Raw genomic sequence first — 27,450 nt, 5'->3', positions numbered from 1 at the left:
GATTGATTTTTTTTCCTTCTATTTCTGAATCTTGTTCTGCATTTTTTTCTCACTCATGAATAAACATATAAGAAGTTGTCTGCTAGGTTGCAGGATGGTATGGACCATAAAGAGAGACAATTTTTAGCCTTGTTTACATGGCTCAAAAAGACACATAGTCTGTGATAAACTACAGGGGGAGATCCCTGAGATATTAGACACCTGAAAAAGAATATAGTATATATATTATAAATGGTACTCCTGCTGACAGATATTTAAGATACTTCTTTGGCTCGAGTGGTACAGATACTGATTTTGAATTGAGAAGTCTTCAATCAGTTTTTAACAAGGATGGATTCTGCACTTGGTGCTGGATATCAGTTAATGTATGCCTCTTGGAAGATCCGCATGCCAAGTACAGTATGGATTCTTGTGATAGCTTACTTCATAGTGGTTTGAGATTTGAAAAATATCAATGCAGCTTCTATTAGCAGCTGCTTTTGGATGTGAGGGTCTCGTTATTAAAATGTTCCTTTTACAGAATGTTCTATGAAACATTTCTTAACATATTATGAAAGATTAGCATAAATAATTAAAACATAATTGACAAAATAAATGAACAAAGCACATTTTGTGGTTAATCATACTTGATTTTATTGTTTGTGCACTTATTAATTCAGAAATTCAGTATTGCGAATCAATAGTATTTTTTTAAAAAGTAGATGTGACTGGCTTCATAGTTGCTTTGGCAGACATTTTCAGAGTCCTTGACAAGCTTTCATTAAGTAAATAATGACGTGCTCCCAGAAGTATTCTTAGCTATCATTTCTTCCTATCATTCCAAAAAAATTGGAAAAGCAGTGAGAGATACCACAGTTCCAAATAGATCAAGCTCAATCAAGCAAGATCAAATAGATCAAGCAACTGTTTTAATTAATAGACACAATATGAGTTTCCCCCTTGTGTCAATTAAATGAAAGCTATCTAAAAACTAACCTCTTGGTATTATAGCAACAGGAATTTAGGATGAGGATAGGTGCCATGAGAAATTAAAAAGGGTTGAATTTAGTGCTTCTTAACTTGTTCAGGAGACTGTACAATTTCCAGAGCTTTGAATTAAGGTCATAGAGCAGATTATAACTACTTGAAAACTTTTGATTAGTTTTTAATTTTAGTTGACTGACAAATTTAATTTTCACAGTAGGTGAAAATTAAAGTGTACTAAATAAAATCGCAAGGTAGAAATGAGTTTGTGGTTTTTCAATTTATTTATTATAGAACTGAGATATCCAACCCTCCAAAAGTAACAAGTAAAAATCACAATAAATTCTCCTGCTTTTACTGTTTTCCTTATATTCTATAAATTTCAGGAAAACAATGGTCTTTACATATAGCCTGTCAGATTTTTTTAAACATCACATTGATTAATGGATAAGTGCAGGTATAGTAGTTAAATTTGAAGTTTATAGGCTAAGGGAAAATCTGTTCTTCTGTCTAACCTACTAAGTTGAACAATGGGCTATTTAGGCAAGAGAGAACTAGAAGCAATATAGTAGTGGTACATATGTAATAACAAATGGTGTTTCGCTGAGTAAATTAGCTTTGAGATCTTGTAAGTTTTAGTGGCAAATTGTAGAAATGCTTTTGATAAATCCCACAATATCTATGCAATTGCTCTGTGTCACCACTGTTATTCTAATACTGACTTTCATGTTTTTGTGTAAATATATTTACATATATAGACATATGCATTTTTGCATGTCTGACCAGATCTGTGAATGTGTGTTTTTGTTTTCTTTTCACTTTTATTTATAATGGCTATGAAATATGTTAATTAAAAGGGTATGCAGTGGTGTCTCCTGAAAGAAGAGGAAGTCATTCCCCGTATCAGAGCTATGGAAGGTCGTAGAGGACGACCACCAAATCCAGATAGACAGCGTGCTAGAGAAGAATCAAGAATGAGGCGTCGCAAAGGCCGACCTCCAAATGTTGGTAGCACTGAATTTTTAGACAACACTGATGCAAAGCTGTTAAGGAAATTGCAAGCTCAAGGTAAGAAATTTGTTATAGTTTCCACAACCTGAAAGTAACGATGTTCGATTTTCCTAAGGGCAAGTATTACCATGTATTTCTGCTACGGTACATCCTTGCAAGTTGCTTTTTGAAATCTTGTCAAAAGTGTGACCTTGACCTTCAGGTTAAAGCCAAGTAGATATAAATGTGCTTTAAAGAGAGGTGAGGAGGGGGTGTATGTGTTTATGTAATAAATGAATAAGCTTGGGCAATATTAACTTTATTTAGATTTATACAATGTAATAAGAGTGGAAATCTGGGTACCACTGACAATTTTTTTTTAAATACATAAGGATATGAGAATCTGATCCTAAATATAAGCATCAGGCATGTAACCTTCATCCCAGCGCTGTACTTCAAAATTGCATCACATTTTCCTAAAATAAGTTGATATTCTACAAAATTCTCTTAAGGCTCAGGGTTATTTTTCCTCTTGAGTTTCATGATTGATCTGGCCTATATAGTGAATGTGGACATATGCTGTCTGTTGCGGTGCTGCACAAGATTCATACTTAAAATATCTAAGCCTTTACTACCTCTTTGTGAGATTCATTGTGCCTTTTTTCCCTGTGCCTGCAAAGAGCATTACACAACAAAGAACCAGTCATTGGAGATGATTGAAACATTCTACCTCAACAAACAGAGAGGATGCATTTTTAAAGATACCTGTTGTAGGTAGTATTTTTGGCTTGGGGCTGGATATCAGGTAAGGTAGCTAGATCATTTTCTGTCTCATTAGAGGCCACTAAGCACCATAGTACTTGTTGCTTGTATATTGCTTTCAATCTGATAATCTCAAAGCAATTTACAAATATTAACAGCTTAAGCCTCATGACATCCCTGTGAAGGTCGATATCCGCTTCATTTTACAAATGCAAAAACAGATGCTAGAGAGGTTGTCTAGCCCATTCAGAGCCAGAATTAATCCAGATCTCCTGATGTGCACTCTGACCACTAGACCACAATGCCTCCTTTTTCAGCCCTCTACCTACAGTAGCAGGGTTAGAGCAAATTGGGGTGTATTTCCTCAGTAGTGACTATTTCCTCACTAGTGACTTTGATGTATTACTAACAGACACCCCTCCCCGTGCCCTGTTTGCAAATTTTCCTGTTGTTTGAGATTTCATAGAGGTGTCCAGATACTACACTGAAAGAGGCCATGCAAGCAGATAGGTATCTGGAGGCACTCTCTTGTCTGCTTTTCTCCATTCTTCAAGGACAGATGATTCTCATAGCCCATGGCTACAGGCGGTTCTTTATATGTAGTATTGGACCTATTATGCCTGTTAATGCCCACCTTGGCTTCCTTTTCCCCACTCAGGTTCTCAAGCATTGAGAGTAAAATTGATTTCGACCTGATGTTTTGTGATCTCAATCTTTCAGAATCTTTACTAATTAATAATGGTATAGACTAGGAACTGCTAGTCCAATCAGAGGCATTTTGGCATTCTTCCTATCAACTATTCTGTGTCTCCATGTATTTGGATATGTCAATGTATTTCAAAGAAAAAAGTGTTTTTAATAGAGGGGGTTCCAGGCTCATTTCATGGGTGGCATCCAGAGTTTTTCTTAAGCACGTACCAATTCTTTGAACTGGCCATATATTTACTTACTTGAAGAATTTGTAAGGCATTCATATTCTGCAGAGAGATGTCTATATAGTGTGTGTTATAAATACCTGGATGGGTAGATGGTAACTTTTTATACGTTGTGTAAATATTTCTTAGAATTTTGTTTTGTTTTGTCCCTCACCCCCATGATTCTATGATGCCTATATGAAAATGCAGTTAGTGTTGGCCTAACTCTGTTCCCACTGAAGTCAACTGGAGTTTAAGGACTGAGTTTGGTGGAAGCAGAGTTAACCCAGTCCTGAATGTGTTTTGAAAATCCCACCCTATATATAGAGTACCCGCTAACAATTCCTTTTTGTCTGTACTGCATCTTTAAATCCTTATACTTCGTCTCTCTTATTTCTGTGGGAAAACATAAGTTTTTCAGGCATTTCAAATATCACTCTTCTGTAATTCAGGATCTGATTTTTTTTCGGTTTTCAATAGCTTTTACATGAAATACTGATGTATTCTCTTAAAATATACTTTAATTTTTTCCTCTTTTTGGTTACATGATAAACCGTCCATAAACTGTCTTTTTAACTTTTTCTTTTTTTAACTAGTAGACCTCTTCACTGTTATGTCACTCATTTTGAGCTCTGCTGTTTTACATCCTTGTCTTGTACCCTGAAATTTTATTACATTTTTTCATACACAGAGAGCAGCCATATACTTCTAGTCTAAATTATCTTTTAGATTAAGGGAAAATAAGAATAAAAAAAAGTAATGTGACTGTGACTCAGGTTGAAAATTTAACTCACTTCAGTACCACCTTACTTCACAAATAATCTCACTAAAATCAATGGAACTATTCAAAGAGTAAGATATACTAATCAACATATGCGAGAGTGGCAAAATCTAGCCTTATGAGAGTGTACTGCATAGTATGTGCTATCTGAACCCTTTCATGGGATTGTTCAAAAAGGATTAGAAGTTTATATGGAATAGTTTATAAAGAGACAAAGAGGTGGGTCAGTATTTTTTGATTGAAAGTAAATCATTTTCGTTTTTCAGAATTATACATCATTTTTGTGTAGATAACAGAGAGCATTCATGTTCATCTGAGAAGCTGTTATAGGTATTTGTTTATAAAAGAGATCCTGGTATAAGAATTCTATATTTAAACATTTTCAGGATAAATATGTGCAAGATAAACTCACTATTTTCTTCGTCTCCTCTTTCTTTATGTGAAAATGTCTGAACACATAAGTTAGATCTCTTATGTGCGACAATGCTATGACTATGTACTTAATATTTCCTCTTTGTGTTACAGAAATAGCTAGGCAAGCAGCACAAATAAAGCTTTTGAGAAAACTTCAGAAGCAGGAACAGGCTCGAGCTGCCAAAGAAGCAAAAAAACAGCAAGGTAAGTAGTAAATCTCTAAGAGATTGTGCATACTTGCAGATGAGCTTTAGAATTGTCGATATTAGGTTACTGTTTTTCAGTCATTTTCTGCTGATGTTATGTTTTTTGTTTTACTTGTAGCTATTATGGCTGCTGAAGAAAAGCGGAAGCAAAAAGAACAGATAAAGATAATGAAACAGCAGGTAAATTTTGTGTGTTCATTAAATAAGCTCTATTTTATTTATTTACTTAAACGCATGCTTTCAATATATTTGATAGGTTATACAGTGTACTTGTTAAAATTTGAAGTTGTTAGTTATCTAATTATAAAGAACATATGTTGTATTTTATTTTGAAAGACTAGATTGTGCAGCCCTTACTCGTGTTGATGAATATGTCCCTTGAGTGATCATGTTGATTTCAATGGCACTACGCGTGTGAATAAGGGTTGCGCAGCTGGCCCTCCAGTTAGTTACATGCTCAACTACTCTACGGCTCTATAAAAAGAAATAGTGATATAGCTGCTTATGTAAACATTGAAATAGCTCAGCCAAAACTGCTAGAGAGAAAACTGCCAGTGATTTTGGATTGCTTAAGAACAATTATATCTAAGCATAGTGATGAATTAAATTACACGTTGCTTGCTTTTTAAATATAAAATTACTGTTAAATATTGTTATAGCAAAGGCTCTTAACCATATGTAATACTTTCAACAGCAAGAAGATTTTTCATATTTAGCCATTAATAAATTAAGCTACTTGTGGAAGCAGGTTTTTCATCGTTTGAACAAATATCCCAATAAATGAAGTATTAAATGATTATGATTGCTTTTGAAGCCTGAAATTCTAAAAAACAATTATTTTACTAGGTTTCTTTGTATTAATTCTATTCCCTGCAGTGAGCTGGACACATTAACTTCTGAAATAGCGTGTGATGCGCATTGTGTTTTTGAAGAAAGTTAGAAATTGCTCTTTGCACTATTTTAAGTTCTGTATTCATATCGATATAGAAACTTTGCTGTTTGTGTAGAAGCTTAAATTGTGTGTGTTTATGGTTAGAACCTAGGCATTCTGATTTTTTGATAGAGAACTTTATTAAGATTGTAAGGATATCCTGATCAGTATTTCTTTGACTGTCCTTGTATTGTGCAGTACAGTTACAATATTTCTTTGATTTATAAAGAAAATGAAAAACAAAGTACCTTAATTACTTTGTGTGTGGAAAGGGGAGTCAGTGTTTACTTGAGATTTCCATTTCAATCCAATAATAAAACCCAACCATGGAGCTAGTGGAACGTATTCAAGATGAAATACCTTGCACTTTTTAAACAGGCTTCACCAGATGTCTGTGCAAGGAGGGATTTGTTATCACATTCTTGATACCATATCTTGATTGTAACCTGTGAGAGTGAACATTGGTATAAATTTCTACCTTTCTGGTCAATTTCTGCTATGGATTTTATTATTATTTACATTGCAGTGGTGCCTTAAAGCCCCAGTCATGGACCAGGACCCAACTGTGCTATGTGCTGTAGAAACAGAACAAAAGGATTGTCCCTGCCCAAGGGAACTTACTTATAATAGCGTATTGCTGATTAATTGCTTTTGTAGCTCAGTTGTTTAAAAAAATGGCGCTTGTGTTAGAGTATTGCTCAGCATACTGAAAATGTGCCTGTAGCTCAACCCTAATTTAAGTGAGGTTTATCTATATTATTTATAGAATCTTCTACATGATAGGACTGTGCATTCAGGTTTCACAGGAAACAAGTAAACCCAGATCTGTCTGTATTTGTTTTTGGCTTTGGGGAGTCATTAATGGGGATGAAATAATGTGTGCTCTCATCGTCTCACCATCTTGAAATGATTACAAGTCAGTGTTGACTAGAGCTGGCTGAATAACATATTTTTTGGTTTGTTGGCAATTTCAAAAAATGTTTTAAAAAAACTGGGTTCAACTGAAAACCAACATTTTTGAAATTTTCAGGGAATCAAAAAGTGTAATAATAATAATAATAATAATTTGGGTTAAATAAAACTTTTGACCATTTTTAAATATACTTGACATTTAAAAATATTAAGGAAATTTTTAAACTAATAGCATTCAAACAAAACAATCAAAAGGTTTCATTTTGAAAATGTTGAAATATCTTGATATGTGTTCTATTTTTCTTTCCTAAATGAACATTTCAGCGAAATTGACACAAATGAAAAAGTTGCCCAGCTCTAATCCTCGCATGGTACGATCTGGGTCCTGTGTAGTAACAACACAATCCTTCTGCTGTTGAAGCACACTTCAACTTCAAAACTTTGAGAATTCTAATAGTTATTTCTCTACAAGCAGCATTAACTCTGACCTCAGTAACAAATACATGCCGCCAAGTTGTAATGAAGAACTGTGTCCTGTTTTGTTTCACCTTAAAAAAAAAAAAAAGAGGTCAGAGTTAAGGTTATGCAGTTGAATGAGGTTTCAGAGAATCTTGCTAGGGTACATTGTCGGTGTTTGAATGCTGGAAGTGAAAGTTAGTTTTATGTAGACATGAGGAATCTGAATTAAATTTTGTGGGCATTGTGATTTTTGGGTGGTAAGCTGTGACGTGAATGTTAATATTGCCTTAAGTGGTGATTTCCTTGATTTGTAGTGATTTCGTTAGATAAATAGAAAATGTACACTTGAACATCCTTAAGTATAACTTAACACAGCTTTGGATAGGGATTTCCATGTGTTTTTTTTAAATGCACCTGATGTGTAAAGACTGTGGGAGAGCAGCTCTACTGTGACAGACAGAACAAAGCACATGATAGCAAAGTTGCTCACTGCAGTGGGACTCTCCTTATTCACACCTCTGTATGTCTCTGTACATTAGGGAGGCTGGGAATGATAGCTTAGTGGGATATTGTTATGGGGATGTAATGTAAGGGAAACCTTTTATCCATGTTGAAACTTTTTACTAACTAAAGTTTAGTGTAAAGAAAAGACCCTTTCCCTGGGCACCTATTCCCCTCCACACGCCCTGCCTCCTTTCCCGCAACACCCCCATCTGCCTTTTTCTGCAAATCCGCCCTAGATTCTCCAGCAAGTCATGAATCTAATAAGGTTCACAGGGAGGCACTTTTCAGATAACTGTCTACGTATCTTTCTTTTTACATGTCCCCTGTGATTGCCCTGTTGCTGCCAAGTGAATGGGAAATTGGGCAAGTGGTCAAGGAGAACAAAAGATTTACAGGTGATAGCTAACTGAGAAATGGAACTGCTCACTCCTAAGGAGATACTGTCCCTATCTAACAGACGTCCTAAAGTTTGCCATAGTGCAGCCCTGTTTGGACTGGGGCTTCCCTGGTTTAAACAGAGACTGGCAAGGGGCTGTAGTTGGGGCACTGGGGAGACCGACAGGATAGTTTAAGGACCCAGGAAGGGTCACGGCAACAGAGGAAAAAGGAAAAAGAAAAAAGAGGCTTAAGCCTCTTGCTCCAAAAACATAGGACTCTACCACGTCACCTAGAGTCTCCTCTGACTTAGCAGTATATGGTCTATGATATGCAGTTGAGCAGTTCTGATTAGGGCAGTAGTGTTTAGTGAACTGTGGAACAGATTTTAACGTCCCTGCTAATGCTGAGTAGTACTTTATGCTTTGTGTAGTCCATGGAATCAGTTGGGACCACTCTCAGAGTCAGGTGCTACTCAGTAACTATGAGTAGTGGCCTCAATATCTTTAGTAAACATGATGAGTACAAAAAAAGAAGTTAATAGAAAGAGATTACCTATTAAAATAGCATTTGAAGATACTGGCAATTGTGTGCATGAGAGTAAACCTCTTCAGTCTGAGTTAACTTAATCAGTTTATTCAGATAATTGCATTTAGAAACTTTTACATGGTAAAGGACTGTTTCATCTAACACGTACAACATAGTGTCCTGTTTTTGTGTGTAATGCCCAGGCTAAGTATAGTCAAAATAGAATTGAATTAGTAAAGAAAGGAGAGGGAAAGGATTTGAACTGAGAAACTCAACATATAAAATTTTAGTCCACTCTGCAGCACAGTAAAGGCTAAGAGGATGTTGGCTTGTATCTAAAGGATATTATGCTAGCTAACTTATAAAAAACACTGAGTATATTGGTACTACATTTGTGAAATATGCAGTGTAGGTCACGTTAGTTGAAGAAAAATTTTGTTAAAATGGAGAGAATAAGGGTAGGATACCAAAATAATAAATGGAATGGAGAGGGCTTGCATATGAGGAGAGCAACAAAATGGTAATTTTTAAGATTTGAAGTGCTATTGTCCCTAACCTAGAGTATATGTGGTATTTCATTCAACTTGATCTACTTGAAGTTGTTAGATTAAAATGAGGGGACATAGATGTTATTTAAGTATGACTATGGCATACAGCAGGTAAGAGGCATTTTTTTTAGAGAGATTGGTGAATTGGTGGAATGATTTTCCAGTTGAGATGGTGGAGTCAGTAGTATTAAGAGAGAGGTTGATTGCCATTTTGCACTCTACATTGGGGCTACACCTTTAATATTATTTGGAAACTGCTAGGGCAGAATGCAACTACCTGCCTGCTCATAGAACAGAGTTTCATCCACAGGGTACTCTGCAACTAAGCTCTTTGATCTGGGCTCACTGCCTCTGTCCCTGGGTGGTATAGTGACATTTGCAGGTAGCTGAGATGTTTGAGCTTTGGATAGCCACATTTTAAAGAAATCTAATTAAATATACTTATGGTAATAAAACTGTGGGTGACTCTAGATGATTAATTTTGTGCTTTTTACACTTCTCTTTCCTGGGAGGTCAGGGTATGGTTAAGAGGGGATTCCCTCCCCCCCCCCACCCCCCCCACACACACATTAGGCTTTTTTGGCATGTGTTTAGCCTCCAGCACAGAAAATGTAGTGACTTTTAACATGTTTTAAACAGTTTAAATTTCAGAAAGTTGTAATAGAGAACATAGAGGTGGCAGAATATTGTTTTTAGTAACCTGTTCCAACCATAGTGGTCCTGCTTCTGGTACTGTGCAGGAACCGTCACCATGCCCCTGAGAGGAGATGAAGTTGACTCCTCTTCATGACTTATTTATTCTCTGGAGACTTCGGAAACTACAGTGGTGACGTAATTTCCAACACACAGAATAGAGAATTGATGGCTCGTATCATACTCAGACTTTTCTCTTCCAGGTGCCTTGATTCTATGTTCATCGAATGCTTGTCTGTATGACACAGCCTGATGCAAGCTTCTTTGACATCACTTGGAATAAGCTTTGCTATGTCCTGAGTTCTGTGGTTCAGATTTTCTCCTGTCTGTCCAGATAACAGAATGGAAACACCTCCATCCATAGACATGCTCTGCTCTTTTAATTGATGTGCCTCAAGCAGTTGTTCTGAGACAATAAACCCTTAAATAGGATGCTATAAGGTTTTCAGTTGCAGCACATACTATCTCTGTTGACAAATCACAAAGTATACAACATGGGACATGTAAAATAAAACTGTCCAGTGACTGCATTAGGCTCCCCCCATGCCTCAGGAGCTCACAGGCATGCTGACGTCTCTGGGAATGAACTTGACTGAAAGTGTTGTGGTCACTGTTTTCCAGACTTATTTATTTACTTTTACTCTATAGTGCATAACTTCATACACCCCTCTGAGAAATACAAGTAAGGTTGTCCAAACTCAGACTATCCACCTTGATAGGTTAGTTTCCAGTGGAAATAAAAGTATATAGCATTTAATTGTGCATACTTCATCCAGATCAGATATGGCTAGGCTAAATATTGGCTGTTACTGGGTAGGTACTTTGGGCCATGCAATATGCTCAGAGGTACTGTGTGGTCCCAGGTAGCAAGATCAGTGGAGGTTCAAGAATGGCTATGCTCCCAGCCCCCTGATGTCTGCAAGAGTTAAGCAATAGATAGTAGGGAGCAATGAGGATTTCATAGCCCCCAGCATTCCCTGCATAAGCAGACTGCGTCCGAGCACAACAGCCCCTATTTCTACCCATCCCTACCATTGCAAGCCAGGATTTGGCCTACACTGTATATTTTGTAGTGTCATCAGGGTGCTTCCTTTCTCTAAGTTAGTATAAAAGAAAAACTTGTGACTGTGTAAACATAAACCCACAGGCATAGATTCCATTTTCAGTGCTTTCAGAGATGCATCAAATATTTGCTAATGTTAATGTAGAACACCAAACACAGAAAATTGTAGTTCAAAATAATCAACTGGAATGTGTGTAAGATTCAACAAGTGCTCATTTCTTTAAAAATAATTATGGCTCTTTTCTCACTTTTTTTTTTTTTTCATTCATGTAAAAAAATCTTTTATATACTTTTTGTTGTTGTTGTTTAAAAGGGTTAAAAGATGTTTTCCCCCCCTTGCAGGAAAAAATTAAGAGAATTCAACAAATCAGAATGGAAAAAGAACTTCGGGCTCAGCAAATTTTAGAGGTAGAAACAATAAACTAAGTATAATTATTTTTAAATGTGTTCATACGTTTCAAGAACATTATAATTAAGAAAAAAGTCTTAACTGCATGTTTGTCGCAACTGGATTAAAGTAAGGTCTGCTTCAGGAATTCCACAGTCTTGATTCAAATTGTTAACTGTCTCACTATTTCAGAAATTCTAAGAATACTGATCCATAATTTAAACTATGGTCCCAATCCTGCAGTTGCTTACACGTATGCTTAACTTTAAACACAACAATTGTCTGATCAACGACAAAAGGAGTACTCATGCTTACAGTTAAGCAAATATGTATTTGCAGAATCAGGGAGTAAAATAGTATTGCAATCTACTTTATATGGAATTTAGTTCCTGACTGTGGAATGGATTTAAAACTTTGTTTTAAAAGTTAAATTAGAGTAGCAAAGAAGGAAAATATTTAACATTTGTCTGTGAAGGTGATATTTGAACAGCATGATTCTGATCTTCAAAAATGTGCATGATCTATTTTTAAAAGACATAAGCTTCCATATTGCAGATGGTTGCTTCATATAATGTATCCATGTCACATACAATTAAATTAAAGGAATTTGAATTTAAGATTTCTGTTTCAGATCTCCATTTCTGATCTGTCTGACAACAGATTTCTTTTTGGTTTCAGTTGTCTTATATTAAAACTGATATTGATATAAATTAAATAGATGGGAATATTATTCCCAAAATGTGTTGATGAGCAGTCCTTACATTGGCTTCAACTGAACATTTTCAATTACATCAAATATGTATTTAAAATGGAAAAAAGTGGTAAACCATTGATTGCTAAAGTTTTTAACCCACTGTTTTATATAATGATTAGAATTTTAATCTCTTTCCAATCATACTTAAAAAATAACTATTTTCCTATATGCTATGTATCTTGGTTACAAATATCCAAGTAAAATAAATCTTGAATGTGACTTCATAATTCTGGTTTGACTTAAAAAAAAAAAAAAAATTAATCGTGAACTTACTGATAACACCACTCTACAGCCAAAATGCTTCTGAAATAAATGTAGTCAAACTTTACTAATTCTGGGTCACTGAGAATGAAAATGATGCTTAAAATTGTTGATTGGCTCTAGTTTTCAAGATATGCTATTGGGTCAGTATATACGACCCTTGACTTGGGAATGGCGGAGGATAAGTGAGTTATAAAGGGAAGGGATCTCAATTTAAACCAGAAATGACTAAAATACATCTTTGACTGGATCTATGAATAAATCTATGACTGGGTTTGGACAGTACTTGCTTTTTAGGCAAAACAATGAATGATGCAATCTGAAGCTGGTATTGCGTCATACATGATATGAATTGCATCATGTTATTCCTAGAAGTCATGGATGATGCAATCATAACGAAGCTTACATCACTCTGCTGAACAAATTGCCCTATATCAGCTCTAGAAATCATACAGTGTCGTGCTCTCTTATTTGTCAGTGTTTGATTTTGCAAAGGGACACATTTCTGTTTAGCCAAAGTGAGCAGAGATGCCTCGTACTTGAGTGAACAGTGCAGATAACTTCTGCTGTGTTTGTGGTGAAGTGACTTTTGCATCACAAAAGCGCAGTATAACCACTATGGTTAAGAAAGCCTATCACCTTTATTTTGGCTGCAAAATTGGAGATCAGGACAAGAGGTGGGCCCCACACATATGCTGCAACACTTGTGCAACAAATCTTCGCCAGTGGTTGAACAGGAAAAGGAAATCTATGCCTTTTGCAGTGCCAATGATTTGGAGAGAGCCAGCAGATCATCCCAGCAATTGTTACTTCTGCATGGTGCCTCCAGTTGGGAAAGGTGTGTCAAAGAAGAAAAAGTGGACTGTGCATTATCCAAACATTCCATCAGCTATACGCCCAGTACCCCACGAGAAGGACTGCCGGTTCCTGATGCACCAGAATCATTCTCACTTGAGTCAGACGAGGAAGAGGATGAAACTTCTGGTCCTGAACCATCAATGTCACAGGACCCACATTTTCTCCCATCCTCCTCCTCTGAACCACACCTCATAACACAAGGTGAACTGAATGACCTTGTCAGAGATTTGGAACTACCCAAGAGTAAGGCAGAGCTGTTGGGCTCCAGACTACAGCAGTGGAATCTCCTGGCAGGTGATGTTAGGGTTTCCATGTTCCGTGACCGTCAAAAGGATCTTGTCCCATTCTTCTTCATGGAAGGTGATCTTGTAGCCTGCAGCAACATCGATGGTGTGATGGCAGCCCTCAACATCGTTCACGATCCAGATGAGTGGAGACTGTTCATTGATTCATCGAAGACGAGTCTTAAAGCTGTTTTACTGCATAATGGCAATGTTTTGCCATCAATTCCAGTTGGTCATGCAGTCCATATGAAGGAAACCTATGACAACATGAAACAACTTTTGAGGTGCATAAACTATGACCAACATCAGTGGCAGCTTTGTGGCGATTTGAAGGTTGTTGCTCTCTTGCTTGGTCTGCAGACTGGATACACAAAGTACTGCTGTTTTCTCTGCCAATGGGATAGTCGTGCAAGAGATTCCCACTACATCAAGAAAGATTGGCCACTCCGACAGTCATTGGAGCCTAGGAGGAAAGGTGTTCAGCATCCACCACTTGTTGAATCAAGGAAGATTTTGTTACCACCCTTACACATCAAGCTGGGTCTGATGAAGAACTTTGTCAAGGCCATTGACAAAACACAAGCAGCTTTCAAGTACCTCCGTGGAAAATTTCCAAGGGTAAGTGAAGCTAAGATAAAGGAAGGTGTCTTTGTTGGTCCTCAGATTCGTGAACTTCTTCGAGATGATGCATTTGACCATGCACTGCGTGGCAAGGAAAAGACGGCATGGAAAGCCTTCCAGTTAGTGGCAATAAATTTTCTCGGAAACAACAAGGCAGACAACTACAGGTTGTTGGTGGAAAACCTCCTCAAGGCATACAAAAGCCTTGGTTGCAACATGTCACTAAAGATATATTTTTTGCACTCTCATCTAGATTTTTTCCCACCGAACTGCGGAGCAGTGAGCGACGAGCACGGCGAGCGATTTCACCAGGACATTGCAACAATGGAGAAACGCTATCAGGGCAAATGGAGGCCATCAATGCTTGCAGACTATTGCTGGACAGTGACAAGAGATGCTCCATTTAATGAATACAAGAGACAAGCCAGGAAGCGCCGAGTAGACACTGAATAGGACTAAACTATGTACATAATAGTTTTTTGCCTTTTGTTTCATAATAAATTTTATTTATATAACCCTTTTGCTGATTTTTAAAGTGTTACATAAACAGGACAGGTGAAATATTATCATGTAAAGCAACCATAAACACATGAAAAGACCTAGATTTACAATTTATGATTAAAACTCTACTATCTACACAATATACATAGACAAAAAATGTAAAAACTTAAATATCTTAGAAACAGTAGCCAATCAGTTGTTTTAATTGTCATATTTGAATTCAGCACATCAAAATACATAATAAATAGCACATTTTATCTCTGAAGCAGACGACTTCTCAAAAATTGTAGACCAGTGTAATGCAAAGTGTACTGGGGAAGAAATCTGTTATAATGTACACATAATATGTGGTATTGTTTTGCACCTTGTGAGGCATGTAGTTTTATTTAGTCTGAGATTATTTTCAAGTTTTAGTGGTGTTGTTGCATGACCTTGAGACCTGTTTTGCATGCACAGGCTAAAAAGAAAAAGAAGGAAGAAGCAGCAAATGCCAAATTATTGGAGGCTGAGAAACGAATAAAGGTTAGTTTAGATGAGCATCAGAGTTTTTATTTTCAAAAAATAAAAACTGTGTGATTGTGCATAATAATTGTGAACTAATATGAGAACTGTAGGTATGGCAGAATCTTTTTTGATAAGGTATTACATTTGTAACAGAAATGTAGAGTAAGTATTGTGCATGTGTGTGCGTGTGTGTGTGCGCGTGTGTGTGCATATACATATATACGTGCATATACGTGCATATAAATAATAATAAATAGAAGTGTCAATACTAGGGTTATCCGTACCTTATGCTTGGCTTGAGCAGCTTTAGACATACTCACCAAACCCTTATGTAATAGCATTGCATAGTGTCTCTTCTGTTTTATGTTGAGTATAATGAAAAACTCTGTTGCTACTTGTGTAACGTTGTGGTCAAATATCCCATTTATCCCTATCAGTGCTGAAAAACTTACTTGCTGTATTTGGAAATCATGCACTCTCAGTGTAGCCAAATGTTATTGGCATCTTCTGATGCTCAGTTCAGTAGATTTGGTAGCATAAACTGTTCCTATATTATGTAAAGTGTTTGATAATAAAGGAGTAAAGAGAGAGAGAATGCAGATTCTTCCTATTTTAGCATGGCTCAAAAAATTGCATCTTACTGCTAAAAATAATAATTGTCAGGTATTTGAAGCACCTTTTTGTTCTTATGTTTAAGGAAAAAGAGATGCGAAGGCAGCAGGCTGTTCTTCTGAAACATCAGGTTGGTATACATACAGTTATCAGAACAGTAGCAAATGCTAATTTTTAACTTCTGTTTAAGCTATTTGGGGGGAAAGTCTTCAAAATATTTTTGGTATAAATTTCTGATTTTGATTCCTGCATAAGTTTTTCTTTCATTTTATGGTTTATTGACTTGCTTTGGTATTGGGGTCACTTTGTGGGGGTTATAAAGTGGTTTTATGACTTTGTGATTTCTGTTTCATAATATTGTGCCAACTCTTTCTACCAGGAGTTGGAGAGGCATAGACTAGATATGGTATGGGTATGTTTATTTTTGTACATCTAACACCGCATTGTGATTTGGTTGTGATATGGTTGTCATAGCAATGCATAAAATGTAGCACTGGCTGCTGTCATATTACATACTGCTGCATGGCTTTACAGCACAGTGCATTGCATACATCTGCTTGTCTTGTCTATTAAAGAAAAAAAAGTATGACTTGTCTCAGACGTGTTATAAATTGAATTCTGCGATCCATATATGAGGCTGTTGACTGGAAATCTACATTACTGATGTCACAACATGAGTTGGACCATTATGTAAAATCAGTGATGAATTTATGCAAAAGTAGCATTTTACCTTTCATAGAAAATCACTGTACAAATTTTGCAAGTCTTATCCCATTTGTTGGGATTCCGTATAAAGCTTTTAATATAATTTTGGATTAGAACACTACAAATTGGATTAGAATTACTGTACAAATTGGGACCATGTCTTCCCCCAGATTTGTACAGTGCTGAGCACACTAGCTTTCAATAAATGGTAAATGCATAATATTTTAATCTGAAAATGAAACTAGGGATGAAATCCTGGCCTCAGAGAAATAAATGACAAACTCCTATTAACTTCGGTGGGGCCAGGATTTTACCTTAGAACTTTAAAGTTGAAGGAACTTATCTAGTTTTTTCTATAGTTCTATAATTCATGTTCCATTTAAATTTGTTAACATAATCTATGGTGCAGCTTTTGTGACTTTGCATTGAGGAACAGGCATCAGTAAATAGGAATATCCTATTTTATTCATGTTCGTGTATGAACCATGGCTAGTTTAAGTAAAACTGGTCTCAACACAGAAAAATTCAGCATACTTATTTGTTGGTGGCATATTGGATTCCAGCAAGATTTTTCTGAGAGTAAACATGAAGTTAAAATTATTTTAAAACTCAGCCTTTTACTATATTTTTAAATGATTAGAAATACAGCCTTCTGTTCAATTGGCTATTCATTTAGTAATTGCAAGCTTTCTAATAGCAGATGTAAGGTAACTGACCTGTTCCAGCCAACCATTATGCTTTTTGTTCTGCCAGCTTATGAAGGAGCATCACAACTGACCATACGTAAAGCTGTATGCTTTCTGTTTTACACTGTCTCCATGTTCATTGCTTTACCTTTTTGCTTTTGATTGTTCTTGTATTTGCTTTCTAAACCTGAACTAAAACATGCACAGACTTGGCCATTCTTGTCCTATATATAGTATTTATTGTGACTTGTCTATTAATGCTAAACTTGTTGTACTGAGTTTTTAAAATAAAAAAGACACTTTTGTAACTGTGGTTGAGTCTTGTTCTAATTTTATCTGCTTTAATAGGAACGAGAGAGGAGAAGACAGCATATGATGCTTATGAAAGCTATGGAAGCACGTAAAAAAGCAGAAGTAAGTATTCATTCAGCTCTGAAAAAGTGTGCAGTTTCTTTCTTAACGTTTTGACTGCTATATGTCTGCATTCATAGAGCAGAACAGTGACACAGAACTTCTATAAACAAATATGTTAAGCAAGTAGCTGACTTGAGAGTCAGAAAGTACTTTTGCATCACAGAATATTTTTGTGTAGGTCATTTCAGACTTCAGAGCCGCCATAAGTATCTCCTAGCAAACTTTTTGTGTGCTTGTGTGTGAATTTAATGCTTTAAAAATAAGACACTAATTGTACTGTCCAGAGCAAGGCAGAAGGTTGGACATATGCTGCATAGATTTCCCCAGAAAACTGTTCAGATGTAAAAATACCATTCTTATTCCAGTCATTGGCTTCTCAGGCTTTTATCTATACTTGGAAAATGAGTTGTATTAGAAAACACATACTCACATGTTTTAATTAACACATGCTTGTCCTAGATGTTAAGTGGTGTTTAACAGTGTGATAATTAAAACATATTAGCTAACACAACTCTTCCTTCCAGTATAGATGAAACTTTGAAGATTGCTGATTATGCCAAATTATATGGTGTTTTGTGAGGTGGAGTAGAGCTGAAAATTTTGTGAAAACAAAAATTACGAACGCTTCTGCTGAAAACTATGCTACCCTCAACCTTTTTAACTTTCTGCAATGAGTAATAGTTTTCACAACACCCAACAAGTCTGTCCTTGACTATTCTCTAGGTCCTTGAATGTTGGGCTTTTAAAGGGGAGGTAGGGGGGTCTCACAGCATCAACCACTATAGTCAGTCTGGTACACAATTGTGTGCTACAAAACACAGCAGCTTCTAATGCTGCAGCCTCACTAAACTTTAGGTTTGCAACTTATTCAGCAAGTGGAAAGCATAATTAACGGGTAGAAAAGGCAGTTTTCATTCTCAAAAATTACTGAAAAAATGCGAAGATAAAATACCAGAAATCATGCACTGAGAATAGCCCCAAACAGGCAAATAGTCCCAAATATGTTGGCTTCATAGAAATGTAGGGCTGGAACAGACCTTGAGAGGTCATCCATTTCAGTCCCCTGTACTGAGCCAGGACCAAGTAAACTTAGACCATCCCTGACAGATGTTTGTCCCACCTGTTCTTAAAAACCTCCAATGTTGGGGATTCCACAATCTCTCTTAAAAGCCTATTCCAGAGCTTAACTATCTCTATAGTTAGAAATTTTTTACTAATGTCTAACCTAAATCTTCCTTGCTGCAGATTAAACCCATTACTACTTGTTCTACCTTCAGTGGATAAGAACAATTGATCACAGTCCTCTTTATAACAGCCCTTACCATATTTTGAAGACTGTTATCAGGTCCTCTATCTTTTTTTCTCAAGTTTAAACATGCAAAGTTTTTTAAATCTTGCCTCTTAGGTCAGGTTTCCTAAACCTTTTATCATTTTTGTTGGTCTCCTTTGGAGCTGAATAGGGGAACAATTACTTCCTGTATCTTACATCTGACATGGGGGGAGGGATAGCTCAGTGGTTTGAGCATTGGCCTGCTAAACCTAGGGTTGTGAGTTCAATCCTTGAGGGGGCCACTTAGGGATCTGGGGCAAAATCAGTACTTGGTCCTGCTAGTGAAGGCAGGGGGCTGGACTCAATGACCTTTTAAGGTCCCTTCCAGTCTAGGAGATGGGATATCTCCATAAAAAAAAAAAACATGCCTATTAATACACCCCAGAATGATATTAGCCTTTTTAGCAACTGCATCACTCATATCCAATTTGTGATTCACTATAACCCCCAGGTCCTTTTCAACAGTACTACCACCTGGCCAATTATTCCTTATTTTGTAGTTGAGCATTTGATTTTTCTGAGTACTACCTTGGACTCGTATTTATTGAATTTCAACTTGTTGTTTTCAGACCAATTCTCTAATTTGTCACGGTTGTTTAGAATTCTAATCCTAATCTCCTCCCAGTTTGGTATGAGCTTCAGATTTTATAAGCATACTCTCCACTCCATAATCCAAATCATTAAAAAAAATATTGACTAGTACCAGACCCGGGACTGACCCCTTTGGGACTTTTCTAGGTACACCCTCCCACAAGGAACCACTGAATACAGTCTTTCAACCAGTTGTGCATTCATCTTACAGTAATTTACACTGTAAACAATTTAACACACTAGGGTAGGGGGACCCAGGTCCTCCCTACTCTACCGGGTCCCAGCCCAGGGCCCTAATAGTGGCAGAAGGTTCCACCACTGAGGTCAGCAGGGATCCAACCGCAACATGCTGCCTATGTCCGGGACTATGGTTAGTCCCCTCCATGGCTACTTCTTGCCGTGGTTCTGGTGCCAGTAGTTGGGGTGTCTTCGGGTTGCTTGGCTGGGGCTGTTCCTGATGTCTCCGCTCCCTCCTGGGTATCAGCAGGCACCTGGCGTCAGCTGGGGCCTCAGCGCTTTGAGCTTCCGCGGGGTGGGTTGATAGCTGCTCCCCATCGAGAGCCTGTATGCTACGTACTTCCCCTCCGGCGGTCAGCCCCGACTGAGCTGGGTTGCCTGCCTTTATACAGCCACTGCACCTGGAGCATGCCCAGTAGGGTCGTGGGGGCATGGCTTCCTCAGCCACCAAGGAAGAGTTAACCCCTTCCTGTCCAGTGCGGGGTGAGTACACCCTGTCACACCAACCTAAAATGAAGTAATGTCTACATATATTTAAAGCGTTTTTCACTTCACTATACTTTACAAAATGCATTTTAAATTAATATTACTGGTACTTTTTTATGAAGCATTTTATTAGTACAATTCAGCAAAATTCAAATCAGTTCAGTTTCTTATTGTATAAGGTAAATAAAAAGCAAACAGTAATCATTAACTTTTGCTAAATATTAAAAGGAGAAATTGTGTTCTCTGCAATACCAGTTTAAATCCAAAGCAACTCAGATTATTTGAATGAAAATATTTAATATTTATGCCACTGCTGTTGAAAGTAGTATTTGGCCGTCTGTGTGTACACAAAATCTTAGATTGTATTAACAACCCAAAACTGAAATACTATGTTTTTTTTAAAATAGCACATCTATCTGTCTAGACTAAGCAGAATTCAATTTTATTTTTTTATAATTTTGATGGATAATATCAATGTTTATTTTTATTTTTTTTTGTCAATTTTAAATTGTCATAGTTGGGTAAAAGTATGGGTTTTAAGCATTTTTTTTATTTTTATTGATTTAAAATTTTCACATTTGTGAGAAATTAAGGGGGGACAGAGAATAAATATTTAATGATTGTAGATGTTGAGATTCTAAAGTTAAAGCTTTAAAATCATTAAAACACAAACTATCAACATCACAAGTCAAAATGTACAAAGTAAATATCCTTAAATCACACTCTAAATTCTCAAGCAGCATTCTTCTTACTTTGCTTAATTGTAAATTTAGATGATCATTAGTGGAAATGGCTTTTCATCAGTTTGTGTATGTAGGTGAAATTGACATTTTCCAACATTTACTGATAAAAATCGAATCCTTCCAAGCCTATGTAAATCTATGGCCCCATCAGTAGCATCTGAGTACTGGCCGTAAAGTACTATTTTCCTCATTTTACAAAGTGGGAAGAGGCACAGAGAGATCTAGGACATGTCTATGCAATGGGGGCTACAGTGGCACAGCTGCAGCTATGCCGCTATAGTGTAGATGCTTCCTACATCAACAGGAAGGCGTTTTCCACTGATGTAGGTAATCTGTTGGCCTAGCTACCACCACTGAGGGAGGCAGAAGAATTCTTCCATTGACCTAGCACATCCACCCAGGGGGATAGGTCAGCTTAACTACAGTGTTTTTCATACCCCTGAGCAGCATAGCTAGGTTGATCTAAATTTTAAGTGTAGAGCAGGGCGAAGTGCCCAAGGTGTCACAGAGAGTCTGTGATGGAAGTGGTATTTGAGCTGGGGTCTCCTGAGTCCCACTCTTGTGCCCTAGCCACTTGAACACTGTTCCTCTTTTACTGTTACAGAATAATTGTTTTTGTTTGTAAATTACTACTGCAATTTATATTGATGCTAGAATCTCTTTAATTCTCTAATTCTCTAAACCCCAGCATACTCTCTCCAAGCAACTGCAGAATCTATATTTTTTTATTACCTGTAACTCAAATGAAAATCTTTTTTGTGATTGAAGGAACTCAAGATGCTGTGGTTTTACTGGATAGACTCTAATAGATTCAGCGGATACTGGCAGTCACTACTTCTAGGTCCTGATGCAAAGTCGGTTGAAGTCGGTGAGAATATTCCCATGGACTTCAATGGGCACTGATCAGGCCTTTACATGGCCGGCCGGCCTCCCCTGTGGCCATGATTTACCTCAGTGTGGGAGAATCTTCAAAGAACATTGAGGTCTCAGTGATCTTAAGCTTACACTGAGTCTCAATGTGTGTGTCATTTGAGTCATCAGCTTCGTGGACGTCTCAAGTCAATCTTACTATTCTGACTAGAAATCCCAAATTTCTTAACACCAGAAGCAGGTCAATCTTCTTTATAAAGCAGGTCACTTTTGTGAAGCACTTTGAGATCTGTGGATGAAAAGCACTATGTAAGTCCAAAGTGCAGTTATTACTATTTACCACGAATTCTTTCTCTCACTAGAAAGCTTATAACTTTAAGTGAAAAAGGTTTGCTGTCTGATATTAGGTCAAACAATTACAGCATATTTTTTACACAAGCAGTTTTTTGGGGGGATTTATACTTCCTGTGTTTGTCAGAATCTGGACTTTACCTACCTTAGCTTCAATTTCAACTTTTCATTACTTTGTAGAAGATAAACCAATTACAGACCAGCCTCTGGTATCTAGTAGTTGATATATCAAGGATACAATGGACTTAAAGCCATCAAAACCCCATGGAGTTATAGGATATAAGTGAATGCTTCACAGATCTTTAAATCTTTTGTGAGACTCTCTGAATTAGTGAGCTCAAGTATTTTATATGGCAGATTCCATTTCAGATGGCCAGTGACTTTTTGGAATCAAGAGACTCTAAGACAAAGTATTCATTCATATTCTTATCGGGTTTATTTTTAAGGAGATGTTTAGTTCTGTAGTACTTTAGTTCTGTAGTAACCTGCCATTTTTCTGCCAACCTCTTTGTCTTTCTTCATACCAGTCCTGTTGAATTGTTTTACAAGCTGGCTGTCGAACTGTTTTGCTTTCTGGTTGCAACAAACCCTTTAAGTCCATCCAGTATTTTATGTCCTTTTGAAAATAAAAATTAACACATTAGTTTAGTGCATTGTATAAAAAGCATTTCTAGTGCTTCCTTGCTTGTATTTTTTTATTGCTATACTCTAGTGGGATTGAAATTTGAGGAACACATTAAAGTTGGCAACTGTTAATGATGAACATAATTTTTCTAGGGAAGGTGTCAGGGTTCCTTCCCCACTCTGAACTCTAGGGTACAGATGTGGGGACCCACATGAAAGCCCCCTAACCTTATTTACCAGCTTAGATTAACAGTAAGCTGCCACCACCAAACGTGTTCCAAATCTTAGGGGAGAGCCACTTGGAACTCTGCCTTTCCCCAAATATTTCCCAAGTCTCTAACCCCCCCTTTCCTGGGCAGATTTGATACTAATTCCTCCCCCACAAGTCCTTACACCCCTTTTCCTGGGTAGGCTTGAGAGTATATCCTCACCAGTTAGTCCTGGTGAACACAGATCCAAAACCCTTGGATCTTAAAACAATGAAAAATCAATCAGGTTCTTAAAAGAAGAATTTTAATTAAAGAAAAGGTAAAAATCATCTCTGTAAAATCAGGATGGAAAATAACTTTACAGGGTAATCAGATTCAAAGGGCCCAGAGGAATCCTCTCTAGCCTTAGTTTCAAAGTTACAGCAACACAGGGATAAACCTCCCTCTAGCAAAGGAACATTTACAAGTTGAGAAAACATAGATAAAACTAACGCGCCTTGCCTGGCTGTTACTTACAAGTTTGAAATATGAGAGACTTGTTCAGAAAGATTTGGAGAGCATGGATTGATGTCCGGTCCCTCTTAGTCCCAAGAACGAACACACCCCAAACAAATGCCTTCCCCCCACCAAGATTTGAAAGTATCTTGTCCCCTTATTGGTCCTTTGGGTCAGGTGTCAGCCAGGTTACCTGAGCTGCTTAACCCTTTACATGTAAAAGGATTTTGGTGTCTCTGGCCAGGAGGGATTTTATAGTATTGTACACAGGAGGGTTGTTACCCTTCCCTTTATAGTTATGACCGAAGGTTTGAAAAGCTGCAACTGGGAAGTCCTTGTCATAAAGTTACAAAACAGTGTTAACATAATGCTGTGAAAGGAGTCAAGATTTGGGTTATCGGTGCAGCAAGGATAGTGTCCTGAGTGTTCAGTTTTCCTGAATGACAACAAAGGCACAGAATTGGAGCATTTCTCACCCTATCTGATTTTATAGTATGGTTACTGCTGAAAGCTGAAGAATAGGGAGTAAATTCAAGCCATAAGCACTTTTAGTATGCTGTATCTCAGAAAGCATTTGAAATCTGTGGTACTATCATGGAACAATATCTATTCCTGCATCTCTTAATTAAAGGTTTTATACCACAATGATAAATACTTCTGTTCTGAATAATTATTTGCGTAGAGTCTTTGAAGTGCATTTCCTATTGGGCTGTAGGGAAAAGACTTGCATTTTTTTCTGAGGTATGGTAGTTTTCTTAGATCGGTGGGTAGCCACCCTCCCTTCCTTGTATATTTTCACTCAAATGAACCATTAAATTAAGTTATATTGTGCACACTGAACTCTCACATATAAATCTGTTTGGCTTTTTGAGTCAGCAGGTGGCACTACTTGCTCTGAGACAGCACTGAACCAATGCCCCAGCATAGTATTGGGAGTGTTATCTTTTGGATGAGATATAGAAATCCGGTTCAATTTGTAATACTTCAAAAACCAAAAATCTTTAACTTTTATGCATTCGCCAAACTGAAGCTCACGTAATAGCACTTCGTCTACCAAATTTTCCCCTTCAGTTCAGTTACAAAATGTATTGCTTCCTCTGCAAAACATTTATGTAGAGTTTGTATTGTCATATGTTTGCCAAATTCCACTCTAGAGATGGCTGCACTTGAGTGTTTAGTGAAGTGATCCTTGTGTATAATTTGTATATTAATTAAGTTTGTCAAAGTGCTCTGAGATTTTTCAGAATAAAGGGTGTGTTATACATATAAAAATATAATTTATAATGTTATCTTTCAAAGTTAAGGAAATAATCCCAAACTATGGATCTATGAAGACTTCAATCTTCAGATGGTTTACTTATTTTCCCTAAATTTGATGACAATTGAGCAGTTTCTATCTGCAGTTTTACACTAAATCAGTAGTTTGTATGGATCAGAGAAAGCTAATTTCTGATTAATGATCTAATCCAGGCCCATGGTCACACAAAAGTAATGGTTGTATAAAACACTAATTCTTCTTCGAGATGCGTTGCTCATGTCCATTCCACATTAGGTGTGTGTGTTCGGCCACATGCACCAGTGCTGGAAGTTTTTCCCTCAGCAGTATCCGGAGGGGAGTGGCTCTTGCGCCCTCTGGAGTGGCGCCTGCATGGCGCGGTATAAGGGGCGCTGCTGGCTCCCCCCACCTCAGTTCCTTCTTGCCGCCAGTGAGGGTGCACGGAATGTTTGCTGCTCTTACTAGCATTGCTTAGGCTTAGAGTTCTTGTAAAGTTAGTAATTGAGTTAGTTAGCCCTTAGCAGTAGCTTGAGTTTTGTTAGTCCCGTTAGGGACTTAGCCGGGGGACGGAGCATGCCCTGGTCCCCAGGCTTTAAGCCCTGAGATCGCTGCAAATGGCCCATGCCCGTGAGCGATCCGCATAGTAGCTGTCTCAGGTGCCTCGGTGAAGGGCACATAAGTGATAAGTGTCGAATCTGCAAGTCCTTTAAACCTAGGACCAAGAAAAAGCGTGAGATCAGACTCAAAGTGCTCCTGATGGAGTTGGCGCTCACTCCGGCCCTGGAGGAAAGGTCCAACTCAGCACCCAGCACCGTTAGTGCGTAGTGCCCCGCCGTCGACAAGCCAGCACGAATCCCCATCCATGGCCCCGTCCAAGAAGTTGAAGAAGGCCAGTAGGGGACAGTCTCCTACTCCCTGCAAGGGGAAGGACAGGGCTGGGGGCGAGCTAAGACCTGCGCTGGGCAGCTCATCTCTCCTGTCGGGAAGTCGGGCCTCAGCTCACATTGAGCGATGCATCCCACCCCGTTCCTTGCCTGGAAGCCTGGACACAGAGGTGGGCCGTCATCAGCTTCAGGTGCCGTCGATGCCTGAAGCGCTCCAGGCTGTGCAGGAGATCCTGACATCCCAGACTTCAGGGTAAGCCCGCCTTGGGATCTTTCCGTCCACCCTCGCCTCAACGGTACCGCTCCCCATCATGGGGGACGTCCCACCACCATCCACCCGCTCGAAGCCGTCATGCCTCCGAGTTAGGGAGGCAGACGCTCTCTATGGTCACTGGACCTTGGGCACCGGCAGTGGGATTCGAGGCGCACTTCGCCGGTTACCTGGCGCAGACCCATGCGCTCCCTGGGAGGAACATTGGGACTGGCCTTTCGCATCACTGGAACACCGCTACAGATCCCGGGAATGATCGGAGGACCACAGCCATGGGCCCTGACAATGATCCGCAAGACAGATCCCTCCCGGCCCGCCATACCTCCAGGTCCCACTCCTCGTTTAGTACCGGTCTTGAAGCGTGAGGCGTCAATTGCCAGTCTCCTGTTGTGGATCCGCTGAGCGCCGCCGGTCACCTAGGTCCCCACGGAGGCACACGTCCAGCTCGGACTGGTCCTCCTCCAGATGCGACTATGATTATCACCAGGCACAGGGTCGCCTCTCCAGTGGATCCGGGTGACCGGCCAGCAGTAGCTCCGGATATGGCGCCGGTACGAAGCAAGGCTCCACATCGATGGGGCAGCCTCCCAGGCCCTCGGTGCTGCCTGAATCGTCAGTACCAAACCTGCCCCATGACCCCAGGCCCAGTGGCTGGGCCTGTGGTACCCCTGGAACTTGTGGGGGTTCACCCAGCCCTCCCAGCCTGCCTGCTCGGCGTCAGGGGCTCGGACAGGCCAGTGGCATCGACGACCCAATTCCTTCCGGTGCCTGAGGCCCAGGGGGATAAGACCCCACAAGTCAATGTGGACCAAGGGGAACAGCCTGCTGGACTACCAATGGGTGTCATGGAACCTGCGGTAATGGCCTCCTCCTCGTAGTCTGTGGATGAGACCATCACAGAGCCCCTCACCCAGTTCCTCTGGATGACGCTAAGGTGCACCAGGAGCTGTTGAAGAGGGTCGTGTCCAACCTTGGCCTGCAGGCAGAGGAGTTGGAGGAGCAAGCGGACTCCCTATGTGATGTCCTGTCCTCCACAGCCCTGCTAGGGTGGCCCTTCCCCTTCACGAAGGGGTATTGAAGATATCCAGCGCCTTGTGGCAAACCCCCTCCTTTCTGCCCCCCATTTCCAAATGGCAGAGCGTAAGTAATTTGTCCCGACTAAGGGGCACGAATACCTTTACTCCCATCCTGCCCCAATTCCTTGGTGGTTGAGGCAGCTAACCACAGGGAACGCCAGGGGCAACCCGGAGTTACCCCCAAAAATAAAGACTCCGGGAGAATAGACTTGTTCGGACGAAAAATGTATTCCTCGTCTAGCTTACAGTTGAGGGTGGCCAACCACCAGGCCCTCTCTGGCTGCTACAACTTCAATATGTGGCAGACCACGGCCATGTTTGAGAGTGCCCTCCTGGAAGGAATTCCGGGCACTCCTCCAAGAGGGCATGGCCACTG

The 27,450-nt window shown here is 38.9% G+C and overlaps 1 protein-coding gene across 1 annotated transcript in view; it reads left to right on the top strand.

The window, feature by feature from the left end:
- The window catches only part of BAZ2B (bromodomain adjacent to zinc finger domain 2B), a 278,152-nt gene that overhangs the window by 183,479 nt on the left and 67,223 nt on the right, over positions 1-27,450 (top strand). The window contains exons 14-21 of the mRNA XM_065413148.1: positions 1,821-2,031; positions 4,936-5,028; positions 5,149-5,210; positions 11,386-11,451; positions 15,167-15,232; positions 15,912-15,956; positions 16,206-16,232; positions 17,566-17,631. Coding sequence (XP_065269220.1) covers positions 1,821-2,031; positions 4,936-5,028; positions 5,149-5,210; positions 11,386-11,451; positions 15,167-15,232; positions 15,912-15,956; positions 16,206-16,232; positions 17,566-17,631 — 636 coding nt within the window. The remainder of the gene's footprint in view (positions 1-1,820; positions 2,032-4,935; positions 5,029-5,148; positions 5,211-11,385; positions 11,452-15,166; positions 15,233-15,911; positions 15,957-16,205; positions 16,233-17,565; positions 17,632-27,450) is intronic.

This window comes from Emys orbicularis, chromosome 11 (assembly GCF_028017835.1).
Source record: "Emys orbicularis isolate rEmyOrb1 chromosome 11, rEmyOrb1.hap1, whole genome shotgun sequence".
NCBI lineage: Eukaryota > Metazoa > Chordata > Testudines > Emydidae > Emys > Emys orbicularis.
The sequence above is the reverse complement of the archived record's forward strand: the minus strand, read 5'-3'. Positions and strand labels throughout refer to the sequence as shown.